Genomic DNA, 27,994 nt, shown 5'->3' on the forward strand with positions numbered 1-27,994 from the left:
ACCAAATAGCATTTATTAATTAAATCATTAGTGGTTAAGCAATGAAAAATACAGGAATCGGTTACCATCAAAACAAAAGCAAGGAAACAGTTAAGTGTGAACTACATATGTTCCATTGACATATAGGCCTCAGCACACCTGAATGTTGTTACTGCTCTGACAGACAAGGCATTGTTGATCCACTATGAAGGGCTGAGTATTCAACCACTGAACACATTCTCTACCACATAGTATCAAAAGGTTAGAATATTTTATCTATGCTTAAATCTCATTTGTTGCACTGTGAAATCTTTGCAAACTTCACAATGATTTGGCCCGAGAAGCTGTTTCTAAATGGGGAAGAAGTGCAGGCAGCGGAAGGCAAAAGGCTCTCTGGTAAATAAAATCAAAACGCATTATGATCTGCATTGGCAGTGATTCACATTATATACAAAAAAAACTAATAAACTATGATGTGACTGAGCTAGGAACTAAACTTTGAACGTACAAATACTGTGGCAATGTGGTAAACTTTGTCAACAATTATATAAAACTCGATACTTTCTCTTACTTTAAATTCACAGATGCATCTTGTGTCTGTCTCTGCATTAGCTCTTTGTTGACCTGACCAGGATTAGTGCATAGGTGGGTGGACATTTATCTTGAATATGCTAGAAAATGAATTAGTTAATAAATTCATTAATTCTTGAATTAATTATTGCAAGTCATTCATGAAAATACCACAAGTAGTGGAGGATATGTATAACACATTTATAAGCCTTATTGCAAATTAGTAAGTGTGGACAATAGGGGAACCCTGTGTGGCAAAATCTCAGTGAAATGGTCCTTTGTCAAGAGAACACAACAGGCAATCTGTTAAAATGCACCTTTAATCTGGAGCAGAGGGAATTATAGTGGGATGACTGCACACTAGGGGTCAGTGTCAGACCGCAGGGTTTTGAAACCTAGGACTGTGAACAGCCAAGTCTCGGGTGTACGCGGATTTGTATGAATCCAAACTGGTTCTATCAGAGGTCTGTGAGAACTAGCCGAAAGTATTTGTCCTTAACTCAGTTAATTTATGTAACACATCTTAGAATGACAGATAGCATGTTGTAAGAAGAGAATAATCAAAGTGAATACCCGCGCTGAGTGAAATGCACTAGTCCTATGGATGAGCTGTCTCTTCCTTATGTTTTGCAGATCTTCATTATCATGGACACTGGTTATTCTTTGGCAATAAAATGTTGCGTAACAGCATTGCATGCAACAAGGTGTGCTAAAACTACAACTATTAGGCTATATTCAGCCAAGTGTAAATTGTGATCACATACATGTCATACACAAATATGTAACGGTTAGCTCATCATGAACATATTAATGACAACAGAATAACTAAATATCAGTAAATTAAGCAGAGTAAGATAACACTTCAGTATTTAAACAGCTGAACAATAAACAGGGTGGAAGGAATAAGTATGTGTTTGTGGTATGTAATACAAAATAAAAATATAAGCACATATATGTACTCAGTTTGTTTGTGAATAATTTGGCCATTGGGAATCTGCTACTCAACAGTCCATGAGATCATTTTCTTTATGTTCAAAAAATAAAAGTTATGTTTGGTTTCCTATTTCTTTTTCTGTTTTTTTCTTTTCAAATTTCATCATCATATATACCATCCAAACACAAATGTGTTCTAAACAACCCTCAAAGTGCTTTTGCAAATATGGGAATATTTTCATTAAGCCCTTTAAATTAAGCCCTTTCTGATAAATTTTAGGCACACAAACTGTAGTCAAAGAAAGGAAACCTAAGTTGTTAAATTATAATTTTGTTACCACTTGGGTCTTTTTTTTATCATTTTGGTCATAATTGTTATTGGTAACAATAACATTATCTTGACCAAATTAACTGCTGAGATCTGAGAATGTCATAACTAAGGTAACATTACGTACTAATCAAAACATAGTTATGAATATGATATTCCATTTCTGCCAATGGATTTCTCCAGAATCCTACACACTGTTCTTTTAAAGGCAACACAACAAACTGTACACACATCACTGACATATTAGCATGTTAGCAAACAGTTGCATATTTAGTGGTGCTCGTGTCCACCTAGAAAATATAAGTCCAATATGTGCTCACCTTTTAGCTCTAGTTTTGGTCTCCACCAACTCCTGAGAAAAATATCCTGCTCTTAGGCTGCTACTCTTTTCACCAGCTAGTCCCCCGACTTTGTCTGTCTGCTGTTGCTGCTGAGCAGAGAGTGTAAATCAGGTGTATCGGTGCCTCCCCACATAAAACAGCTGTAAACAAAGTTGACGAGAACGGCGAGACTGAACTAAAACAGTAAAGTTGTGGGCCGAAACCCCCAAAACAATGAGCTGAAAGTTGCAAAAACTCTGTATAGATCCACAGGGAACTACAGAGACAGGTGATAATTCTCTGTGCGTTCATCAATGTAAGCGGCAGCTTTTTTAAACTACATGAGATATTTACACAGGGACAGCGAACGAACAGCCAGACAATCTGACAGGATGGAAACAAACCAATAGGTTTACCAAACTTATGTGACCTACAATACTGTGCTTGCATGGTGAAAGTTTATTACTGACAGTTTTGGAGCGCCCTCTAAATTTGTCCTTCAAATAGAGTGGTTTAGATAATCTGGACAAAGTGTTGGCTTCTTAACCATAGCAAACTCATATCAATGACGCCGTGTTCCCAGATCTCAGCAATAACTGGTTAGTACAAAGTTATATTAACTAATAGGAATAATGGCCAAAAGTGTTTAAAAAAAGTTAGACCCAAGTTGTAATCAACAATTATTCTTCAGCAATCTTCCCAATTCCGACAATTAATTTTTTTCTTTTACTTTTACAAAAGAACCTCAGGAACCTCTAGTCGCTGTCTCTATCTCTGTCTTCATTCTCCTGCAGAGCATCCTGGTTGTCCTCATCTTCATCCTCATCAGCCTCTTCCTCATCCCCTCCTCCATTCATCATCTCCATCTCAACCTCCACCGCGCCCTCCTCGACCTCCCCATCCACTCCGCTGAAGGGATCCACCTCCTGGGATACCTCCACCATCTCGGTGCCTTGGACCACCTCGGTGATGCCCTCACGGATCTTCTTGACGTGGAAGGTGAAGGGGGGCACCCTGTAAACAGCGGTCTTAGACCGGGCGTAAACGACATGGTCTGGCGTGAAGGCCTTCTTCACCTTGTCACGGGATGTCTGCATCTTCTGCTTGCGCTCAGGGTTGACAGTCATTTGTGTTCCAAATTTGCCCATCTTCTTCTCAATGTTGTGACGCGTCTTCTCAAGGTTGTCCTTGGTCTTCTGTCTGGTCTTCTCTAAGTTATCCTTAGTTTTCTGCTTGGTTTTTTCCAGGTTGTCCTTTGTCTTCTGCCTTGTCTTCTCCAGGTTGTCCTTGGTCTTTTGTTTGGTCTTTTCCAGTTTCTCTTTGGTCTTTGCTCTGGTCTTATCCATCTTCTCCTTTGAGAAGACCGTCTTCAGGGTTTGTACACGCTGCAGGCTGCTGCGCTTGATGCGCTCGGCGCGGGACTCCTCGATGGTCTCCTCGATCTCCACCCCTTCCTCGTCTGAAGAGAGGTCTACATGGGGCCTGTCTGCCTTCTCTCCTTCTCCCCCCTCTTCCTCTTCCACAGCTTCCTTGAGCTCTAGCAGGCTGCCCCCTCTGCTTCCCGACACAGAATCAGAAACCTTCATGGATTTAGAGATGCTGAGTTTTGAGGGAACCTTCACTTCATCCTGTGGAGAAGAAAACACAAGGAATGTTAATACAACAAGTGTCAATGTGATTGAGCGATGCCACCTTGACGAAATTCAAGTTTAAACATACAATTGTGGTCCAGAATGACCATTGAAAATGTAGACAGATCTTGAGATACGAATTCGCAGCTACTCCAATAGCTTGCAAGTACTATAACAGTTCAACAACAACAAAGCAATATAAAGTCATTTATATCTCACTGGAAACAAATCTAAAATGGCAATAAAATAAATACCATTTCCAAGTGAAGTTTATAAAGAAGCAAGAAGACAGACATCAGTCAGTATCAGTCATTCCTCCTCTCCTCTGTCCTCCTGGCTGCTTTGTCTCAGCCATCAGAAAAGTTCACAGGAACAAACTAAGCTAGGCAGTAAAACTACAGACACACAGCTTTTTTTTTAGCTTATTTGTCAAAAATGCTTCTTGCCGAACTTCGTGCTGTTCTTGTGTAAACGGATTAGATTGAATTAGTTAAAAGTGTTGTGTATTAAGTTGATGAACTTGAATAGTAAATATATTTTAATTTATATATGCATGTATGTCTATTCATGCATTATTATTTTTTTCCATTCTCTTTCTGTGTGCACAGGTACACACAGGATAACTGTGGTGAGCATGACTCACTGGTCTACACAATAGAGGCATGTGTGGCCAAGACCAAGTGGAATCTGTAACAAGACTCCAGGGTTCACTCGTTTATGTCAAACCAGAGGGAGACTTGACAGAGAAAAACGTAACAAAGGAATGGAAACATGGAAATGGGGGGGGGGGGGGGGCTCAAAATGGCAGTGCTGTCTGATTATCAGGCTAGTAATGACCATAGTATGTAGAGTAAAGTATAGCCTGGTGAGATGAAGTGTAATTAGATGAAGTTAAACATGTTATGGTCTTAAAACCTTAACAATGATCTGGGACTCCTTGTTTCCTATCAACACATTCTCACTCGTAAACTTGTCAAACACGGCAGCTTGGTCAGTGTCCCTCTTCAAACTGTGACGCTCTACGTCCAGCTCTAGAGTCGGTTTTGGACTCAGGAAAGGCCTTTCATTTTCCTCTTTGTTAAATGCACAGTGTCTCTTTTGAAAAATAAACTTCCAATGCAGGTTTACTTAGTTTTAAGGTTTACTTATGCAACAAAACTACTGGATTGATTAAATATGTTTGTTAAGCAACGGTTGTTTGTGAAGTACAGTAGTATGGTAGAAGAAGAACACTAGAGTTACAGCCTCGCAGTTGTAAGCCTCCCCCAACCAGTGAAAGTTCAGTTTACATCCATGTCTGTCCAAAATGTCATCACTTCATCATTTTATCCTGTCAAACATTTGTATGAAGATGAAATGTTGCATATGAATTCTTGAGTTATGGCCCCAAAACTTTTGGCAATACAATTTTTTCCACCGTTTCTCTTGTGTGCCTCATTCCCCTAGTAAACACAATGCTTGTTAATGAAGGAATGGAAGGAGGGGGGGGTCTTCCTCTTTCCATCACAGCAAATCATTGTGCAATTGGGCTCCTGAATGTCTGCATATGTTGTACGTAATGTCCATACTTGTTGTACGTATTGTCTTTTCCTCTCTCTACACTGCCTCTATGTTCAAAACAGGAACACAGCAGAGCCTGAACAAAGGACAACTAGTTGGGGGGGGGGCGAAGGTGTGGAAAGGGAAGATGTTTCTCTGCTGTTGCTAAGATAGAGTAATAGCACAACTGGGATGATCCTCCCGAGTCTTGAAAACCATCTGCTCGGCAGGAAGATGATAGCATCAAAGCGCGGAGGTATGAGAGCTGAAGGGGGGGGTCCTATCCATTGTGTTCTGTTACAGTGTGATGGTGGTTTTATGAAGGTATTGTACTGCAGTATCTTGGGTAAACTTGACCTCGAATAAGAAATTTTGGCTTTCCTGAACAGCTGTGTTGACGGGCGGGGCTGCTGGATAAATACCTGCCTCTGAGAAATGCATTACATCTTGTTTCAATCTCAAGGACAATGCTGTGGGTGTTGTAAATCGCTTAAGCAACATGTGGTCCAAGTCTCTGACATGGCCTCGCAGTTTGTCACAATTGCTCTCATTGAAGCAGATATTAGGGTGGAATGATTACGTGCAGCTTTTGCTTGTGGGAATATGTCACTGCTTTCCATGGAGAATAGAGTTTCCTGTCAAACCTTAGGAAAAGGAATAGTTTAACAATATGAAAGTCCTAAATGGAAAAAGGAAAATTGTTAATTTAATAAGCATCAGCCCATCAAAGACTGAGATATTTTACTTAATATGCAAAGTTCTGATTCTGAAGTTGACATTTTGTCCTGGCAGTAGTGTTAGAAAAAAATAACTGCTTGTTTAGCTCAGAGATATCTTGAGCACAATTACACACTTTGGGGACCATGATTATCCAAAGCTAATCTTACAGCAATATCACCAGCAACAAACTGATCAACCACCACAATCATTGCCATCACTTGGCCCCCACTGTTGGGTGAGGCATAGTGGGACGCACTAAAGCAGGCTGCGCGGAATTTTTGTCAAGTTCAATTGCACCCAACCAATTAAAGCCAACTGGCTCACATCATGGCCAGGTTTGGGCCCTGATTGACCCCGAGCAGGTGGTCAATCGGGCAGGCGGCACCTTAACCTGTAACTAATTCTCATTCACACACATTCATACACTTATGGCACAGCAAGATACTGAATTTTGGTTCAGTATCTTGCACAAGGATGCATTGGCAGACCAACTTCAAGCCACAACCGCCACAATCAATAAATGGAGATTTTTATACAAAGGAACTGATGTCATGTTTCACGCAAAGCATTATGTTCACTTAAACTGTATCAAATACCACTATGGACAACATGTGTTTATCTTGTTATTCCCTACTGCGATGTGCTGAAGCCTACAGACAAAGCTAATACCATTAACAGTCCAGTCATGAACGACATGGATCAAAGATATGTGGCTGTGTTTCAGTTAAAAATAGATTCATTCTTATAACTATTTTGTATCTATATTTCTAATACATAGTTATGTTTCCCAGGCTCAATCTGCTCTGTGCAGCACGCCGCGGCTCGTCTGGTAAAATCACGAGCTGAACTTGAACTTGATCTTGAGTCCAACTGCAGCTTCAATATTCTACTTTTATTAGAACTCTCCTCTCTCCCTCACATTGTGCTGCTCATTTTCAATGATTGGTTTCAGGTCTCCTCACTATTTCTTAGTGTATACTGCAGGCAGGCACTGCCAGAACCCGTGCATTGGTTAAAGGTAGCCACAACAGAGCCCAATCTCCACAGCCCTATCTACCTAATCACACTTACTAGTTAACTAGTTAACTACTCAACCCTAATATTCAGACCGATACTGTATGAGCTCATTCCTCTAGAACCAAAGGTCAACCAGAAACTGGCGACCCTCTAGAACCAAACGTGCTTTTCCCTTAACACCCGCCAAAAACGAACAAAAATCAACCAAAAGTAACCAATCTTTTCGACCTCACAAGAAGAAGGTTGAGGCGACAAAAAAAAATAGTAATATTTATGTAAAGTGCGTGGTTGACGTAATCTTACCGTGAGTACCGTGACCACAAAGTGACAAACGAGTCACGTGACTAAAACATGACATGACAAAATGTCAACATTTACTTTTAGTTTCATGCGGTACACAAACAACTCCAGAATGAAAGTCCTGTGTTTGTTTGACCCATCTACCAACCTTTCAACTGGCTCTGTATGGACTATCTTGCTCTTTATACTATATCTGTAGCTCTGAGCATCTAGTAATGATGCAGGGGGGTTTAACATCGGAGTTAGTTGAAAGTAAGGAGCATCGATATCAGACATCGTTGGGCACTGACCAAGCGTCGGTACGTTGGAGTGAGAACAGGTCACTATAAGGACTGGATGAGCATTACTGGGGTAGGGATGGGGCTATTAGAACAATAATGTATTTTGAGATATTATGCTTCAAGTGGCAAAATGCAATGTTGTGGTCAATGGCGCACACAAAAGCCATTTTGTGGACAGAACACTTTGATGCAACTTTTCAATGTTTTTATTTTTTGCAGCCTGGTGTCCTCAAAATGAAGTTCCCACACAACAAAGCTGCATTGCTACTTCCTTTTTGAAGGAACAGAGTACATTTCCTGAAAAAGGGCTCTTTCGCAGACATTTTGAGCCCTTTATGGAAACTTTCCATAAGTCCGCCTTCCAGCAGACTTTGTCTAAGGGAATTAAAAACAATTCATAACACATGTGACCTTAAACACTAAATTACTAGGGGAAGTCCAGAAGTTTAAAAAAAAAAAGGGAAGAGGAAGGCACGTGTGTTCAGCCTGGCATATTACTTTTTTTTTTAACAAAAATGACCTCTCATTTTGTAAGGTAAGAGTCTTGAAGAGGTTCACATCAGCAGTAAAAAACATAAAACGAAACCCCTTAATTGTACATAACGTGTTTTGGGGTCATAATGGTAGCATGATATTTCACCACAAAGTGCTGTCCCATTCGTATTTTAACCATTTCAAGCCCTTTCAGCCGTTCACAGTCAACCATTAAAAAGGTGACATCAGTTAAGTCCCTGAGGGTTCGGGGTTTGAGGCTTTAGGGGAACGTTTGGATTGGGCAAGAGACAGCTGAGAAAGGAGACGTCTAGCTGAGAGTCAGCTTCCTGTATCTATATCTCGTGGGTTTCACCACTGCCGGGAACTGATCTTCAGAGGGGAAACAGTAAATACAGGCTGTTCTGTTGTGGTATTAGTTGTTCAACCAAACCAACAACAATACAGCAAATAACACAACATGATCAAATTTCGCAGTGAAGGTCAATTGTTGCATTATCAAGGCATCTAACCCTACTTAAGATCGTTGTGCTTTACTCTCTTATCTTTGTTTGATGGTCAATTCTAGCACCTCTTTAGGGAAAAAAACAGTTAAAAACAATAACATAATAATGTAGACCTGCACACACACTACTGCAGTTAGTGTATCATTTTATTTCAGTACAGTTTTTTAAGGCTCAGCTTTGTTGTGTTGGTTACATTTGAATATATTTAACTTTTATTCTTGTAACTGTATTTGCTTTTATTGTCAGCTTTATCTAGTAAACTATAAATATTGTTCTCTTCTCTTTAAAAACTAAATTTATAAATATACAATAAAAAAAGTTTAGCTCTCAAATTCATTATATCTGTGAGTATAGACAGCAGCTGGCTAAGTTGAATGACCTGAAAGACAAACAGGGGCTTCATGTATCTCGGTTCTTGTTCACTAGTGAGGGTAAAATGGAGCGTGAAATGGGCAGATGGTTTGATGTGGCGTCAGCAGTGAGGCCACCCTTTAACCGGACCAATGTGTTGAAGAGGTAGCTCTGACCCTCACCATGGTCACGAGCTCTGAGTGGTGACCAAAAGAATGAGATGCAGATACAAGAAGGGCGAAGTGAGCTCAGACATCTGGAGGGAGCTCGGAGTAGAGCCGCTGTTTGTTTGCGTCGAAAAGGGCCAGCTGAGGTGGTCTGGGCTACTGATCAGGAAGCCTCCTGGACGTCCAACTGGTAACGCTGGAGGGGATTATATATCTCGTCTGGCCTGGAAACACCTCAGGGTTCCCAAGAAAGAGCTGGAAAGTGTTGTTGGGGAGAGGGACGTGTGGATGTCCACAGGGACGTGTGAGGGACGTGTGGATGTCCACTGCCCCCGCGACCCGGCCCCCGGATAAACGTAAAAAGGTCATGGATTGATAAAATCAATTAAAAATGCTGTAACCCAGAAAAAAAGGTTCCATGTCATATAATTGAATCGTATGAGTTTTTTAAAAGGAGGTGTAGCTGGCTTGTTCCCTTATCTCTGAGGAGCCTGGACACACAGTGTGAGCTTGGGAAAGCCCAGTCTGTCAGTTCAGAGTGTGGGAGGTCACAGGCTAATGTGTTTCCATAAGAAGGATTCAACAGGGAATTCTGTGCTGCGTACGTGTGTGTGTGTGTGTGTGTGTGTGTGTGTGTGTGTGTGTGTGTGTGTGTGTGTGTGTGTGTGTGTGTGTGTGTGTGTGTGTGTGTGTGTGTCCAAGTGCATGGAAAGAGTGTATGGGGAAGTTCAGGCATTCACCTTAGTGTGTTGCCTTCCTGACCCTCCTAAATTAATGGGACATTGTTCTCCATGAGGCTGCTGCACAAAAGACAGGAAGGTACACTCAGAGCCATGGAAAATAGATGAATGAGGTATGTAATGGTTCTGTGAGTTACAGTGTGTGTGTGTGTGTGTGTGTGTGTGTGTGTGTGTGTGTGTGTGTGTGTGTGTGTGTGTGTGTGTGTGTGTGTGTGTGTGTGTGTGTGTGTGTGTGTGTGTGTGTGTATGTGTGTTACAGTGAGACTAAATTGTGTCTTTCGCTCTTGCAAAACATGCACAAGGAGATAATTCCCATATCTGGGTTGCAATTGAATTACAAAATAACAGTCATGAGGGAAGTTGCAAAACATATTGAACCACAATGTGTGTGTGTGTGTGTGTGTGTGTGTGTGTGTGTGTGTGTGTGTGTGTGTGTGTGTGTGTGTGTGTGTGTGTGTGTGTGTGTGTGTGTGTGTGTGTGTGTCTGTGAGGGAGAGAGAGAGAGAAAGAGAAAGAGAGACAGAGAGTCCTGGAGAGATGGGAGTATCGTCTCATGATTTGTTTCAGCACAATATGGGGCTGCGCTCTTAGCTCTGTATCTCTTGTTATGCCCTCATGTTGATGTGTGTGTGTGTGTGTGTTGTGTGTGCGTACATTGTCAATGTGCTTGTGTTTCAATGTTTTCACTCTAATTTGCCTCCCATAAACCCCTGCTGCATTCCACTCTCCCACCACTAATAACACACAAATACACGCACACACAAAAACACACCCTGAAGCAACATTATTCCATTGTTGATTCACTGTTCCTTCTTTCTTTTTCTCTTTCTTTCTTCCTTTCCCTTCAGTCAGTGAGTCAGTGGTGGACAGATTGCTGCATGCAGTGACTCATGGCTGGTGAAGAACTCTTTCATTTAAAGGTGTTTTCAGCTCTCACTCTGTATCTCTCCCTCAAAACGTTTCAGCTCTCTGCCATGATACATTACAAGGACACTGATAACAGTGGGTTTAAGCCACACCGCGTGAACTGCTGCATCAAAAGTACCAAACAGACTCCTCCTTTCTTTTGATTGCAGCATGTTTGAAATTGGACCATGGAGCTGCCCAAACTGACAGTCAACTACAATTTCTGACCTCAAACTGAAAATTTATCAGGGTAGACAAGTTCAGGTCTAAATCTGGCTAAATGCTTGGTTGGTATATGTCACACTATATATTCCTCGAAGGGGGCCCAGCTGAAGCTCATTTTCAGCCTCCATACCTGGTTAGGCTTTTAATATTTATTTATTTATTTGTTATAAACCTCAAAGATCCACATTTTTCTGGCAAAGCAATACTAAAGGTAAGTGAAGAGGTATGAGAGGTTAATTGCATCTTAAATCTAGGAAGCTAACAATATGTAGCCTATGGTTCTTACAAAAGACTATCATGTGTGTCTGTGTGTGTTTGTGTGTGTGTCAGTTGCTGAGATCAGCTGGCAGGTGCTCTGTGTTGTCAGCACAACGCAGTGTTTCTCGTTCATGATGAGTGAGCATGGTGCTGTCTGTCCACTTCGACAGACAGCACAGCCGTTCATCACCTTCAGTTCTTCACTCTTTGAACCACCAGCGGTGTGGTCAAGTATTCTTTTTCGCTTAGGAAGGTTCCTAACTGAGTGAAATGACCTGGAAGTGGCTGTCATGATAAGAGCTGGTCCAATTCTCTAAACGCTAGGAAAAGGTGCTTCAATGCGTCCTTCCTTATCTCGTCTAGCGTAGGGTCCACTGGACAATCCTATACTAAAGCGACGCACAATCCGGTCATCAATATCATCCGCCGTCGCCCTTTAAATTAAAAAATCCTTGCTAGGAGTTTTCATTTAATTTCTGACAGGAATCCTTTATTGAATTGTACAGCATTGAGTTTGTCATTGTACTCAAGTTCTATGTGTTATGAGGGTGCTTAAAAAAAGGAAAGAAAAAAAACTATCTACCATTTCAAAGTGTAAGGGATGTCGGATTTTCTGAACCTCATGACGTTTTCCATGCAGGTCGAAGAAGTGGTGTCTTTTTTTTCACTACAAGGAGTGGCTTAATTCAGAAATTTGTACAAATTCTACTTAATTGATTTCCTTTCACCTCTGTACAATATGGAACTTGTTTCAGTTGTTTGTAGTCCATCAAAGTGAACATTACGTCTGCAGTTATGTTACTCTTAGGAGGTTATGCTTTACAGACTGTTATTAACACACATACTCCACACACACTATCTGCGCTTACGTTGCATAACTAGCAGCAATATTGCAACACTGGGAAAAAAAGAAAGCAAACTTGATGTTCACCAATGGATTACAAAGCTCCAGTGTACTTTATGCTTCATTACTACCATACAGAAATCAATAATAAAAAATTTAACATATGGCTGCCTGGCACAGACATAAATCAATTTCACACTATGTATGCCTCAACCATCCAATCCAGTTGCAGTTTACATTCATGAAATGAACTTCGTTCCAAGTGGATGTGTGTGTGTGTGAGAAATTTTATGAAAATTACCCCCTGGCATTCCTAAGTTATCACGTTCAGGAGAATGGACCGGACAACCCTGATTCACCATTATTCTTTTATATCATTTCCTGAACCTTTTTGCACATTATCACTCTAAGCCCACTTTCCTGTCTGTGCCTGTGTGTTTCCTGAAAGTCTTCTTTTCAAAGATGTTTCATGTGGGCATATTTGGATTTTCTGGGCGTAGCCAGTGGTGAGCCACTGGGGCTATCAACCAGTACAGAGAAACCATGGCAGCAACAACAATGCCAGAGCAGTTACCTCAGCAGAGTGTGTGCCAAGCGGGTTTATACACTTTTCTGTCTCAAGCTGAAAATATGTTTTTTAGATAATTCTGACCTTGTGTACTTCCTGACACTGGTAACAGGACGGTATTAAAGTCTGCAAATAAAAATCATGCTGGAACGAAACAATTTTAATTATATTGCCTCCCTTGGCTGGCACAAACATTGAGTCGTACTTGTGTCTCCATGGAAACTGTGGTTAGCCTGACTGGAACTATAATGTTTCCAGATGAAAGGAAAGAGATGTTGGACTGTGGAGTGTGTGTGTGTGTGTGTGTGTGTGTGTGTGTGTGACTGTGGACACGGAGCACGCCATGGAAGCTTTCCACTCTCAGCCCACACTGCAACCCCTCATCAGCCTTATGTAGAGCCAGAGAGAGGAATCCCGCTGCAACACACCCCTCTCTGTTTCTTATTTTAAGGAACACCCCAACCAATGCTGTGGAAAGATGCGTGTGTGTGTGTGTGTGTGTGTGCGTGTGTGTGTGTGTGTGTGTGTGTGTGTGTGTGTGTGTGTGTGTGTGTGTGTGTGTGTGTGTTGCTGTGTGTGTGTGTGTGTGTGTGTGTGTGTGTGTGTGTGTGTGTGTGTGTGTGTGTGTACAATATGCTTGTTGCTCATACAGGTACAGTACACACTCACACACATGCACTCAGGGGATTTTTTCAGTAAATCCAGGAAAACGAGGAATCCTCATGACACAACTGCTGATGTACAGAGGATCCGTGGCCGAAGAAGCAAATGAGGACACTGCATTTCTTTTTCTGGGGCTTTGGAAATACAAATACCAACCTACTCAAGAAAAAAAACTCACCACAAGGTCCATTTAGCAGCTGTTCACATGATGTTCACCAGGGGTTTTCCCAGTTGTCTTGAAAGCGTAGACGTCATTTTGATCATGCAGATGGTGTGGTGTGATATCGAGTGAAAGCTCCACTAAATGGACCTCGTGGTAAGATTGGTTTCCCAACCGCTGCTTCCAAGGTGAATAATGAACTTTGACCCTCTACTCACTTAGTTTCTACTCTTAAGCCCATACTCAAACTCCACCAAGCACACAAACCAAAAAAATAAAAGCTAATCCTCCAAATGCTCTGGTACACTTCCAGATTTTAGATAAAAGAAATTTCTATAAACGGCACACTGTAAAGCCATTTAAAAACAACTACCACAACACAAGCTAACCACAACATCCCGGGAACAGTTCTGGCCTTTGTCCTTTGTTGCATGTCACACCCCTTTTTCTCTTTCTCCATATTTCTACACTGTCTTCACTGTCAAATAAAGGCAAAAATGACAAAAATGTATCTATAAAAAGACCTTGCTGAGATACGCCTGTTGTCATGACGATGACCACATCCATTGACAAAGCTAGTCACGGCTTGTCCTGCCAACATATCCTCACAGTTATAAAAATGCTAGAGCTACAGCTTCAATCATCATGTTTACAATCTAAACAGGGGATTTCTTGCTTAAACGTATTTCACCTCAAGTTAGGCTAAATGTTGACTTTGAATTGGGACAATCAACTCATAGGACAGTAAACTGTAGCGTACTTTGCCTCGTGATAACCCGCCTGCTTCCGGCCGGCTACCTGAGGCCGGTGCTGCGCATTGAAATCATGACGGGAAAAGGAAGTATTTTCTGCAGCAGCGAAACTTGGCGAGAAACAGTTGAGGCTGGAGAAATGAAACAATTTTGAACAGAGAAAGTACCGGTGGCCGAAACCGCCCTTGAAACAGCTGTGCTGTGTTTTGAAAGGGTCATTAGTCAGTAAACAGTAAAGCTGTCTGTTTCATTACTTTATATGCATGAATTAAACATATATTATGTCAGATTAGAAGGCAATCTGCCTGAGAAATAAAAAATTAAAAAATTGGCATTAGTAATCATCTGCTTATATTATTAGCAATTAGACCCCGGACAGACTTGATCACTGTGTGATGTTTCCACTGTATCAGTCCAATCCTAACGGTCCAGTCAGACTGGCTCTTTTGGGTGATGGATGGAGGCATACGATGCTCTGCGAGTGCGTTTTTCAGTACATTTCTCATGCGACTGCCATGGGAAAGAGGGTGACGCTCACACACAGCATAAAACTCTGGGGAGAGAACTCCCTATGCTCGCCTCCTGTTTTCCACTCGTCCCCTTTTACCAGAGAGAGAGAGAGGGAGAGAGAAAGATTGCTATATAAAGTGATGGCATGCCAGGTCCCTGAAGGGAGAGAGAGAGAGAGAGAGAGAAAAGAGGGATGAGTCACCAGGCCTGTTGTTGCACTGGAGCACAGCAGCAAGCTTTTTTTTCTTTTTGCCTCCTTTTCACTTCCCTTTTGCTCTCTATTGGTTTCCTTCCAACCTTTCCTTCTTTGCTTCTCTCTACCTTCCTTGCAGTCAGTGGTAGGAGTGGGCTCAGATTCTCGGATCACTGAGGAATGAGACAGATCAGCGTCACAGCTCCATGGTAACCAAACATAGAGAAACCAAAATATATCCTGTGCCAGTTGTGTGCCAGACGATGACAATGTTTTTATGATTCAGTTCAGTTCACTTGTTCTAGGAAATTCTTGACCAATGGCAGAAAACGAGGCAAGTAAGGCAGATTACTACTGTGGTGTCAGCCGCAGCCCGTCTTGCCGTGACCACCAGAGGGGTTGGATTCCCGGGCTGGACGGCTCTTCTGTGTGTAGTTTGCATGTTCTCCCCGGGTAAGCGTGTGTTTTTCCCCAAGTTCTTAGTTAGGCTTCCTCCCACAGCCCAAAGACCTGCAGCTCAGGTTGTTTGAGGACTCTATATTGCTCTCAGGTGTGAATGTGAGCGTGAATTAACATACAACAACAGCATCCAGTTTAGCTACCTTTTTATTAACATAGTGTGTGGCTTCACTATTTGAGGCTAATCAAGAGGAGGTGGTTCACTTTGCTTCCAAGGTCTCAAGGTAAACTCTGATCTAAGAGTCAGGAGTATGGGAAAGAGTGAAAAGTGAACTTTTTTATCATATGAAACTCCATCCTACATTGTTTCTTATTATAACCACAAAATATCACAATATATTTGAGCTTAATGGTTACCATATTGTATTTAAATGGCACCTGACTTAGTTATTGTAATTCATTTATAAGTAAGCGTAAAATTTAAAGGTAATAAAGTCCTTTTTAAAGTTAAGTGTTAAGGGAAAAAACACACTAGCTCAGGTTAAGACCTTGAGAATACAACTCTAAAGCTCTCCGTTATTGGAAAGCTGTTTGTTTAACCTGTTCAGAGTTTCATGCATCAACCATTTCTTGGTGAACAACAGCTTCTTATTGTCACAGTGAAGATTCACTCTCAAAAAGAAAGCAATTAAGCGCATTTCCTGAAATGCTGAACTATTCCTTTAAATCCCTTCCATCACATCAATTCTTAGTATTTCCATCATTATCCTCTCTCCTGCTGGCCAGATGGGTCTCCTTTTTTTATTTTGCGGCCAACACGTGATGACAACATTTTTTACAGTGCTTAAAGGCATCACATTTTGAAACTGGCCACAACATCATGTGTCCATTCCATTTGCTTTTGATGAAAATGTCCTTACAGCAACCAACTTTTATTTGCTATTTGTGTATTTATACCAGCCGCGACAGTGACACTGGTGTTGTTTTGTCGTCATGGCAAAAAGCAATGTATAGACACCCACAGTAGCAGGAACTACCACAGAGGACGTTTACAATACTTTGTCAGGCGTTAATATATCTTTCCGAGGACCGATTTTTCGCACCGCAATAGCATCATACCGCGCAATGCAGTCACCAAACTTTACCGGTTTGTAGTTTAGATCAAAATGAAGATGGGCGTGGTCTGAGTAGAGCTCCTCACATGTCCAAAAATGTTTGCCCGGACACAAAAAGACTCCAAAGATGGCATGCAGGACGGAGGAACGTCGGACCCAAATCCGTCTGGGAGACTTCTCCTGAGCGTGTAATCCATCGTTCTTGTCAAGAAAGTTTGTAAAATACATCCAGGTATTCTATTTCAGCATTTCAACTTAAAAGTCCACTTGCTGTCACGGTGACAGATGAAAAACAGGATACGTGCAGTATGAGCTCTTCAGTTTTGTTGCATAATGAAGAAAACATTGACTGTTCGCCCTTTTGAACTATGACAACGATTGCTCATTGCCGCTGCTGCAAGAGTTAGCACTGCTAATTGCTATCATTTAGGCTCGAGTCTGACCTCTCCTGTGAAGGTCATGTGGTACCACCTTGTGACCACAGATGCAATCACACACAGGCGCTGTGTGATCACAGGTGGGTCTCCTCAAAGCCACTCGGCTATTACTCATAATGTTAAACAAATCCAGAACCCACAATAATGGAACAGGACCAGACCCGGGTCCATTTGACCACCATGGATCCGAACTTGAACAAATTCCACAGGGGGTCTCGGGCCCTAGGGTTTGGTTGGACCTGTGAAGATCTCTAGGTCTGAGCAAGGGCGCCAGAAGTAGGGGGGTGGGAAGTAGGGAGGGGGACATTGCCCCCACCCCGCTTAATGCCCCTGGTCAAATCTGGCGTCACAGCTGGTGCGATCCTGTCACAGGACGGTCTCTAGTTCTTTGTGTATTCAGGGGCCATAACAGTTTGCATGAACTTCTTTTCTACTTTAACAGAGCAGCTTTGTGAGGATGCACACACAAATAAGGATTTCTTGAAGTGTTTCCAAGGCTCCAGACGCATGTGTGTGAGGCAGCTCATTCTCACCCCGCTCACACTAGCAAGACACAGCTTGCCATTGTTGACTATCACTGGAAGATGCTTTTACGACATACTTTGGTTGGCGGGTATTCTGATCATGTACTTTCATGTACGAGCACACAGAAATACACACACACACACACATACAAATGAAGCCCCACAGACACAATTCTTTGAAGAGGGTAAACAAAGAGCCCCATCATTAATAATTCCTTTTGTGAGTGATACCATCCATATGGATACTATGTACCATTCCAACGCCATATCCAAAGACAACTTAACACAAGATGAGCTTACTATTTAGAAATTTAAAATGTTACTTGAACACCCTGAGGTTTCAGATGAACCTTCAGATGAATTCTGCTACAATGATCTAGTGAAGATGGGACGAGTGGCTGAAACTCGGCAGCCCTGCCTCCCTCCTCTCTGGCCCTCCCCTCTCTATGTGCAGGTCCCCATGCTTGACTTGCAGGGACTGGGACAGCGAGGGATGACATTGGTCGTTCCCATGGCCACCATGTGTTACTCTTTCCAATAACAATAGAGGTGGTCTGTATTTATGGAGAGATTTATGGAGCTGCAGAAGAACTGGATTCTTCCTCTGCTGTTTGCTCCTGTCCTTTTCTCTGCTTTAAACAGAGATGAAAGGCTAAGGGTCACAGTGATTTTGTATTGCATTTCAATTCATCAAAACCTGCAATAACAGATGTTTTTGGCCACTTGACATATCATCACTTTTAAAGTAAATATGGTGATGGTAAACAGGTTCAACAGAAATACGTCTAACGCAGGACTTTGAGAACGGTGTTTGTGTCTCTGAACTCAATATTGAGTTATTTGAAATTATGTAGGCTACAAACGAAGATACGAACATAGTTAAACAAATCCTAAACCAAGTAGTTTACTGTCTAAACATAACGTTAAATTGTGTATGTGGCGGCTGCTGGTTACGCGCTGTTAAGAGGTTGTGGTCAATCCATGTGTTTTCGTGAGAGCATGTCTAGGAATATTTCCCATGTCAGTCGTGAATTTGAGATTATAATTTAATGAATGAAAATAATGGTTTCATAGCTATCTGTTACTCACAGAAAGATGACCTTTCTGGGAGTTGAAGTCCACTTTTTAAGCAAAAGCACATTTAATGAATGAGACTGTTTAGAGTGATGGCTCAGATTTTTACATGGTAATTATGGCTCCTGTAGTCACTTAACACGCCATAAACTTTAGAAATGTTATAAATCATTATAAATCTAGATGATTTGGTGACTTATCACAAACGTACCTCTGTTCAGGGCCAATAATGTACTAGCCATGAGAGGATTCAAAGCTGGAATCATATGACGGAGGGAATCACATGAGGAAACAAACTAATGTTTTCAACAAACACAGCTTTGGACTATGAGTCATTGTCGTCTGACTCATGTGGAAAAGCTTCTATTTAGAAATAGAAAAAAAGTAAAACAAGGATCTGAAAGATAATTTCTCTATTGATGTCAAGTGAGCAGCATTAGAACAGATTTGTCATGCATTTCACCACGGCAGAACAATGATGATGGTGTTTTTCTAACAGAAGAAGAGTTTTAAATGAGCTGTATGCTGAAGTGTGTGAAGATGTAAAAGTAGTGCAGCTGGATGAATTGTTACTTGGCAGAGGGAATCAGACTGATGTGTTAACAAGCTTAAGAGATGGATGCACTTATTTGACACAAAATATTCAAACTGTTTGGATCCATGTGCTGGATCCAAACGGTAAAATGAATGACGTGCTTTCACCAGAATGGCCTTCTACATTCTGTGGATTCTGAGATCAGAGATTCTGACCTCAACCGGCAGTTCTGTACTGTATGTGAAATGTTCTTTTTGTCCTTGGTACATCACTTTTGGTCCTTCATGATAAAGTAATTATCCACTGTGAGTTTAATACATTTATAAAGTTGCCAAATAGTAAAAAACTATTCTTTGGGACAAAATATTTTCACCTCTCCAATTCTAATTTAATTATTTATTATTTAATTATTAATTACTATTGGAGTTTTTAGGGAAACACAAACAAACATGCTCACAATCACTGTCTTGTTTAATAGTTTTTCTAGCTTTCCTAAGCGAAAGTGACTGTTCGACCAATCAACGTCCTGGGAGGAGCTGCTGGCAGATAGGGGGCGTGGTTTAGGTGTGTGTGTGATGACAGCTGTCTCTCAACGAGAGCTGACTGTTCTTTTAATGCTACAATGGCGGCTCCTGAAGAGGTTAGCGTAGATGCTGCAATAGCATCAATTCTATTAGAACTGAAGAGTGTTTCTTCATTGTAAGAAGAGCCGGAGGGATCCAGAGAGACAGAGTAAGAAACACCCTTGTCGCAAAATAACGATATTCAGCGTTTATAAAGGTGAAAATTAAAGTTTGGTCAAAGAGCAAATGCCGACCACCACAGCTAAACATGCTAGTCTAGGATACCTGCCAGTTTCCTTGGCACCAGCATCCAGTGGATATAAGAGGAACTGCAACTTAAGACACATGCACCTGAATAGGAACCTCACAGATTGTCGGCCATCAAAGTGTGTTTACAGGTGTTATGGAGTACTACTGCATGTGGGAAAAAAAGTAGTATAAAGTCCAGAGGCAGTCTTTTGAGTCAGCATAGTTGAGGCTGAAGACTACCAGTTTGAGAAGTAAAAGAACCTGGAGATGGCAGTGAGATGGAAGTCCTCTGTAGCCTACTGCTCATCTCTGCTGCAGGCTCGAGGCTCTATGTTAGCTTCTACTAGCATAGCCCATCCAAGTCTCCATGACGGGATGACAAATGTCTGAACGACACAAACAACAAGCTGATGTTGTGGCCCAAGTGTCAGCACCACTTGTCCAGCCCCGGCCTCAGATCTTTCAAAACCAAACAGGAACACGCTCTCCGAAAGGCCCTTTCCTTCTCACAATCAAACAAGTATGTGATAGTTGCTATTTTTAGATGGCTCTCTCCCCTTCTCTTTCTCCGTCTCCATAAGCCCTCTGCAACCTCCCTCTCTGTCTCCTTTATCCTCCCTCCCTCTTTCCCTTCCACCCCATTCTGTCAACAAGCTCTCGTCAGATGGTCAGGACATCTTGCCTGACATTCACACCACTCCTACCTACAGTACTGAACCCAAGCCAAAAACCCTCCACCGAAAAGCACTGCTCCCAGCTGAAACAATGTTACACACAATCTGGCCTGTAAACTGAGCCCAGAACATTTTTGCCTTGCATGTCCATATATGGACATGCAACGACCTGTGTGAGAAGAATGGGTTCACTCTTGATTAATTTACATGCGGTTCATGACTGGGACTCTTATTGTTCCCAGGCTGTTGGGTGAAATGTGTACTTTACCGTGTTGCATATGTGGTTCCTTTGAGGGCGAAACCTTCAGAATACCACATTTGTAAATCATTTGGATGAAGCTGTGATCACAGTTGCATAAGAGGGCAGTTTGACAAGGTGCTATTGATTGAAATGTAGTGAGTGTGGAGGCAACAGGTGTTTTGGGTGGTGTTTGTGGAAAGTACGCAGATGAGAGAGAGGGAGAGAGATATGCATATTCTGACAGATTGTTTCTAAAATGTTCATTGACGTAGTCCAAAATTCCAATTAGTTCGAATATCAGGAGAGGCAAATGGAAGAATAAGGCTGTGGTATAAAGGTGAATATAGACAGATTTATATTTGTATTTAAGGCACTTTGCTGATAGAAAATAGGGTTAAAGCTCCACCAAACCAGTGAGCAACACTGAAAGCTGCATCCCTTTTCAATTAGGTGCCAGTGGCTTAGTGACTAGACTTCTTGTATGCCTTGTTGGCTGGTGAGCTTCTAGGGAACTTGAATCCAAAATTGTGACAGGCAGTTTAGTTTGTGGAGATATATGATTTTAGTTTTTCAGGTGTCATTTTTCGTTCGTTGAATACACTGTCGCAGCGTAAGTTAAGTACGTTATGGGACTTAAAATAACTTGACTTTTGATTCACAAGGCCAACAACAACAGTTACCTGTGTTGTTTCCTTAAAAGGTCAGCAATAACAAGAAAGCTTCAATTTTGTCAACAGTACAAATTCACATGTTAAAGTTGACCAAAGTTCTACTTAACATCGAAAGGGCCCATTTACTTTGCTGATTGCAGTGAAATAAAACACATTCTAGCCAGTGAGCACAAAACAACAAACCCTCAGAGGAGTGGTGCTGCTGAGCTGTCCTGGCTCTGACCAATGGCCCTTCACAAAGTTGTACTCAACACTTGGGCTCTTTGAGTGGATCTGCTTCAGAGTTCAGCGCTGGAATGAGGCCTATTTACCTATTTCCTTGATGTGGTTTTGCTGATTGGTCCCTTCATATTTCAGATTCTACACTTATCACAAACATGCAGATCTTTGAATATATTTTATTCCATGTCTTTTGATCTCATTTAGATGACCTGTTTAATCAAGAGGAAGGAGTTAAACAACTGGGATGACAAAGAATCCAGTGAGAGAAGAGAGAGGAAAATGAAGGCGTAGAAGTGGAGAGGGAGTAAGGATGGTGTGTGTAGGGCGGGTCGGGGTGAGGAGGACACGATGTGGACTGCATTATCCTGGTGGGTGGAGGAGCAAGGGAGAGGGAGGAATAGGGCGGTTACCGAGGAGGAGGAGGAGGAGGAGGCAGGAGGAGGTTAGCGTGGAGAGCCGGGGATGCCTATGCTATGAATCAGCTGTCTAAATATGGTCCCTGCTCTTCATCGTAGCACACCCATCCACGCCCTGTGCATCTCCTCTTCTAGTTTATCTTTTGCTCTCGCTCGCCCACGTATATTATTCCACCCTCCTCAAAATTATGGAGAAAGCTCCTCAGGTCAATCGGTCACACATTCTCACCACACAGTAGGTCTTTCTCTCAGCCAAACAGTCACTACTAGTAGCGTGCACGCACACATCGAAGGGCAGGGGGACAAACAAACAGCGGGAACCTGGTGCATTAAAGTATGCTTCAAACCAACCTCCAGTAAATACCCACAATGTTTCATCAACCCTGGCCGAAATAACCTCCCTCGCTGCTTTGTACATGTTGTGGACGTCCCACATCTGGGTTCAAACATCATCCTGAAGCGCTCTGGGAATTTCAAAAATCCTTATTCACTGTATCTAGCGAGCCACACGTCTATGGCATGAACCCAAAATACGATTTTTCTGAATTGATGACTTGCTAGGTTTGTCCGCAAGAGGAAGAGCAAACTTCTTTTAAAAATGCTTGTTTCCTGGATGGAGTTCACATCGATCAGTGCTAGGCTATGCTAACATCGTAGCTGCTCCAGCAAAAATCAAAATAACATAATTTAGGCATTAATAATGCAGCAGCGTTAGTGTTCGTACCATAGACAGGCTATGGTTTACACACATACATTTGTGTTGCCAGAGTTTTGCCCGGTCTCCGTATAAAAACAAGGTACTACTGTATAGCTCTGGGTGACCACAAACGCCTATAATATTTTTAATCTCCGTTTCGGATTCAACAACATCAGGATGTCAGTGACGTGGCACAGCGTCACACAAATGACGCAAATTCCACATATTTTGGTCATTTAAAAATTAGCTTTGTTGTGGATGCTAACACACCATCCGGTCAAAAGTGTTTACAGCCAGTCCAAGTGGGGGCATATGCATGCAACTTTAAAAAGCATGCCATCATAGAGAGGATGCAATGGACTGTACAATGTCTCTCTCTAAAGACATTCATAGTTTTGCACTCTGTTTGACGATTTAATCCATTGTTCATATAAAAAAAACCTGCATAGTGCTTTGATTGAATAATATTTTCAGCACTCTGCTGTGTGGCATTTGCATACCTGGTTCCTTTGCGGGTGAAACCTTCAGAATACCACATTTGTAAATCATTTGGATGCAGCTGTTGCATAAGAGGGCAGTTTGACAAGGTGCTATTGATTGAAATGTAGAGAGTCGTCACATTCCAGGTTAGATCCTCAGTAAGTGTATAAAGCTCTGTTCTCTGGCAGCAGGGAAGTACATAAGATAGCAAATATGAAGCTTACTGGATAAGCATACTTAAATGAGTCAAACACACACACACACACACACACACACACACACACACACACACACACACACACACACACACACACACACACACACACACACACACACACACACACACACACTCCCAGGAGGAGGACAGCTGCTCATGCTAACAGGGAGACAGTCACTTCCAACAGTTGTGCTGACAGAGCTGCCGCTGATGTCACACATCATACAGTAGCCTGAGCTAGTCCAGCATACCAGTGGCCTTATGGGATATTGTTTGCATTGTTGGCATTAACCACAGGTGGTTTTGATTTGCGTTAGACTGACAATAGATTTAGACCGATCATAAAGTTGTGCCACAATGGAATATAATGTAATCCGACTCATCTCATGCCAAACATTCCTGTAATGGAAAAAGCGGAATTGAAACCAGGGAGAAACATATCCATGCACGCTTGTGTGGAATCAGGTCACTCAGTCCTGCTACAGACTAACAGGAAGCTTTTATAAAATGTGTTTTAAAAGTTTTTCATAAGGAAACAAGATGAACAAAGTGATAAATCCTGTCAGTTTAAGCCTTGATGGCACCACACTTGTGAAGGGGCCCAGGGGGGAGAGGAGAGAAAGACCAGTGGTTCAACAGCCAATTATAAAGCAGAGATTAAACACACTGTGCTAGACTACAAAGCCCTCCGCTGCGTCCTCCCTGTGTGAGCTGACCCTATGTAACGGTAAACACAGTTCAGTAACACTGTGTTTTTAGAGCGCCAGAGCAGGGCTTTTCCTCAGGGCACAGACAGCATGAGTATAAATCAGGGGTGTCTGGATCTAAACTCTTTTTCCCACCTGACACAAACTGAAAAAGGGATAACGTCTGGAAAAGCGCAGAAAACAGTATGTGTTGCTAAGTGGCATGTGTCAAAACCTGCAAATAGACTCATACTAGTTCATGAAGCCCCAGTAAATAAGATTATTACCTACATGGGAATGTTGATTTGTTGACTTTGTATTGAAATGTCAGCAGTGTAAATGAGTAGATCCTGGTTGCGGGACTAAAATATATTTGATATCATTCTTGCACATTCTTAAATAATACTGGTTAAATTAAAACCATGTGACTTTAGAATAATCCTTGTTGTAGCCCCCCGAAGCAACATCAAGATCCCCAAACAAGCCTTAATCTATTGTAGTGTTGTCATCTGTGAAAAAGAAAATGAAGCATAAACTCAGAACTGGTGCCCTCAGTGTCATCTAGAACATCTCTCCCAATTAGTTGTCTATGGAGCAGCTCCGAGCTTATACTAAATGACATCACATATTACAGTTTAAGCACTCTAGTTTTGGGATTTGAGAGAGTTGTTCACGTTCACCCACGTCTCAAAACATATCAATAACACGGATGGATTTTGAAAATGGAAGTAGTTCCCATTTAAGTACACAGCACAGAACTTGTGCTTTACTTGTGTTCTTCCATTTGCTTCAACTTTAACTTCTTGAACTGCATCTATTTGACAGCTAGCATAACTAATATTAGCTCAACATATCTGTTAAATCTGTAACTTGTTCTTTTTCCCTTATCTTTTCCTGAGGTTTTTATCATTACTACTACTAGTACAACTGCTGATGTCTTTGCACCTCTACAGTGTTCAAATTCTGATTGGTCGTGGTACAAGTCAACAGTACTTATGAGTCCTTACAAAGGCCAAGTATTTATATGTTGACACACTGTGCCAGTAGCCAAATAAACAGTGTTAAAGTTCGGGGGGTGTTGGTGAAGTCTTTCTCCGTCTGCTGCTGATTCTGAAATAATCTGTCCTTCTAAGAGCCACAGAGGAGCACAGAAAATTGAAAACAGAATAACACATTGTGGTTTGCTTTTTTTTTAATGAAGATGAATCTGACATTATGTCATAGCTGGCAACCATAAACTGAGCCAGTGTTTTGTGTTTTAGACGGAGCCAGAGATAGGCATTTCAGGGGGTTTCTCTTGCCACAGGGCCCAAGCAGTTGGGTAACGCTAACATAAATCCCACCGTGTGGTGTTTTAAGTAGATGCACTGGAAACTTGCAATCCTCGGCTTCAAGACTTAATTAAAAAGTTGATTTATTATCCTTTAAGATTGAGAAATAGTTCAGTCATCAGATTCCTTCAGATGTGATGATGGAGATTAGCATTTTTTTGCTGAGAGCTGTGACCTGCTCATCTGCACATCATTATGTATAAACCCTGTGCCGGTATGCCAAGACAAGGAAGCCAAATGTATTGTATAAGTATGTTAGAATAGCATTAACTCATGAGCGTTTGCGGTCAGACAGCGTGGCCTGCTTAAGATGGAGCTCTCATTTGACTTCTGTCCAGAGAGAAAGAGAGAGAGCGAGGTTGGTCCAAGCCATGATGTCTGAGTCAAGGGTGGAAACTCTGAATGTTCTCGCACCACTGTGCGAAAAGCTGCAAGCTATTACACATCACACAGCAGCCTCACAGGCTAAAAAAAGAAACAGGGCTCCCCTCAGCTCCCTCTCAAATAAAAAACTGTGTCTATGAGCCTGCTTGTGGTATTCCATCTTTGTTTTAAAAAGGGAAAGAGTAGAGCTACTTTACAAATGGATTCTGTTGGATTTTGGCAGCAAGCAAGCTCCGCTTGTATTCTTTAGTCCTATATGTACTGTGCTCAGGAAAATATCTGGTTGCCACCTGTATGGATACTGAGCACTGAACCGTTGTACAGAAGTAGATTTGGGTGGGGCAGGGCGGGTATATGGTGCCTGTAGGCTAAAAGGAGAACGAACAAGAATTGAAAATGTTTATGCTTCGATCATAGAGCAGCAAAGAGATTAATGTGACAACAGCGTTGCTCAGAGCTTGAAGCTATTTGCATTTAGTTACTACTTTCTACTCGGAAAATGTAGCACATGCCAAACTGGACAATGACTGGAAGCTTATTTCCGATAAATAAGTGTGAGTAATGTATCCAGTGATGTTTCCATAGGAGTGGATGTGTGTCAAAGCGTGCACATCTATTATATGACTAATTTGTGTTGCTGCATATGTTTTTTAGGGCACGTAATTTCTGCCTGGATTCTGATCCCAGGCAGGTTCAGGTCAAGTCAGGTTTATACGACAAAAACACTTCAGGTAAGGGTTAGGGTTTAGGTTAACTAAACTAAATGTATTGAATATTCTTGTTTACCGAGTGAGAGGTAAAGACTAACTTTCTATTGGTTAAATATTAATTGTCCTGGGAGACGCATTATTTTCTGCAAGTGCTATGTTTTTGGTATTACGGATTCAGTGATGAGTTTTAGTACAGCCTGCCACTTGAACTCTTGCCAGCAATACTTTGACATGACCTTTAACCACTCCCTGAAACCCCATCAGCAAATTCAGAAACAACTGCGGCAAACTGTTCATTCGTATTAAACCTTGTACTAAACAACCACTACCACCATTTTCCGCAGGGTGTTTTTGTAAAGTGATGAGGCAATGACATGACTTTCACCCACATTCATGAGCCCAAACATTTGTGTGGTTCACCGTAGGGCCACACCCATCCCTTAACCAATGAGATGCCATATAATTTACATACACAGCCTCACACCTCATACAGACAAGCCAGAACCACACATTGAATATTGTATTTATACACACATGCACTATCCCACCTGGTAGATCATGACTTTAAAGTTGCGTCTCTTGAGCAGCTCGGCCTCGTTGTTCTCCAGCTTCTTGATCTGGCCTCCTTGCTTCTCCAGGGTGGCCCGCACGGTCTTGACGTTGACGCTCACCTTGCGCACCTTCTCCATCATCTTGTTGACGCTGTTGGAGGTGGTACTGTGGCTCTTGGACAGTTTGGTGAGCTCGCCCTGAATGCCGTTCACCGAGCGCTCCATCTCCTGCTGCCTGGCCTCCAGCCCGCTCTGGGTCTGCTGGATCTGGTCCACCGCCCCGATGATCTTGTCAAGCAAAGTCAGCACCATGACCCCGTTCACCTGCTGGTCTGACTTCCCTGCCTCATCCTTGTCGTCGTCGCCCTCCGTGCCCATGGTGGACAGCTCTTTCTTGGCTGCGGCAAGGGCATCGTCTTCGTCGTCTGAGGGCGGGAGGTTGATCTCATCGTCTGAGATCTCAGTGAGGGTTTGAGGTTCCAGCAGGGCACTTGTGGATTCCAGTGCTTCCATGGCTGCCATGTCGGTGGATTTGTAGTGTACAGTCAGCTAATCAACCTTTCTTTTCAAACTTTACTTTTTCACCTTCTTCTCCCTTTTTTCTCTTTGGACCTCTGTTCTTTTCTCCTCCTACTTCAAAACTAACTTATCCCTCTCCAGCATATATACACTCTCTCACTCTCTCTCTCTCTCTCTCTGTCTGTCTGTCTGCCCTGTCTACTTGAAATCCCTGGAGTCAGGCCAGTGTGCAGGGGAAGCCAAGCGATGCTGGATGTTAGCACATGAGTGTTGGGAGGTGAATGCCACACCAAGCGGAGAAACCCTCCAGTCAAGCTACAGCTGGCAGCGATTTTCCTCTCCACCC

The 27,994-nt window shown here is 42.1% G+C and overlaps 1 protein-coding gene across 1 annotated transcript; it reads right to left on the bottom strand.

Moving 5' to 3' along the window:
* On the bottom strand, window positions 1–27,954 carry LOC129093273 (caveolae-associated protein 1-like). The gene is made up of 2 exons (XM_054601234.1): window positions 27,127–27,954; window positions 1–3,758 (listed from the first exon to the last, which is right to left on the bottom strand). Exons 1-2 carry the CDS (start codon window positions 27,649–27,651, stop codon window positions 2,886–2,888), a joined length of 1,398 nt encoding a protein of 465 aa, XP_054457209.1. The 5' UTR covers window positions 27,652–27,954; the 3' UTR covers window positions 1–2,885.
* Between the last annotated feature and the right edge of the window lie 40 nt (window positions 27,955–27,994).

The sequence above is a fragment of the Anoplopoma fimbria genome, chromosome 7 (assembly GCF_027596085.1).
Source record: "Anoplopoma fimbria isolate UVic2021 breed Golden Eagle Sablefish chromosome 7, Afim_UVic_2022, whole genome shotgun sequence".
NCBI lineage: Eukaryota > Metazoa > Chordata > Actinopteri > Perciformes > Anoplopomatidae > Anoplopoma > Anoplopoma fimbria.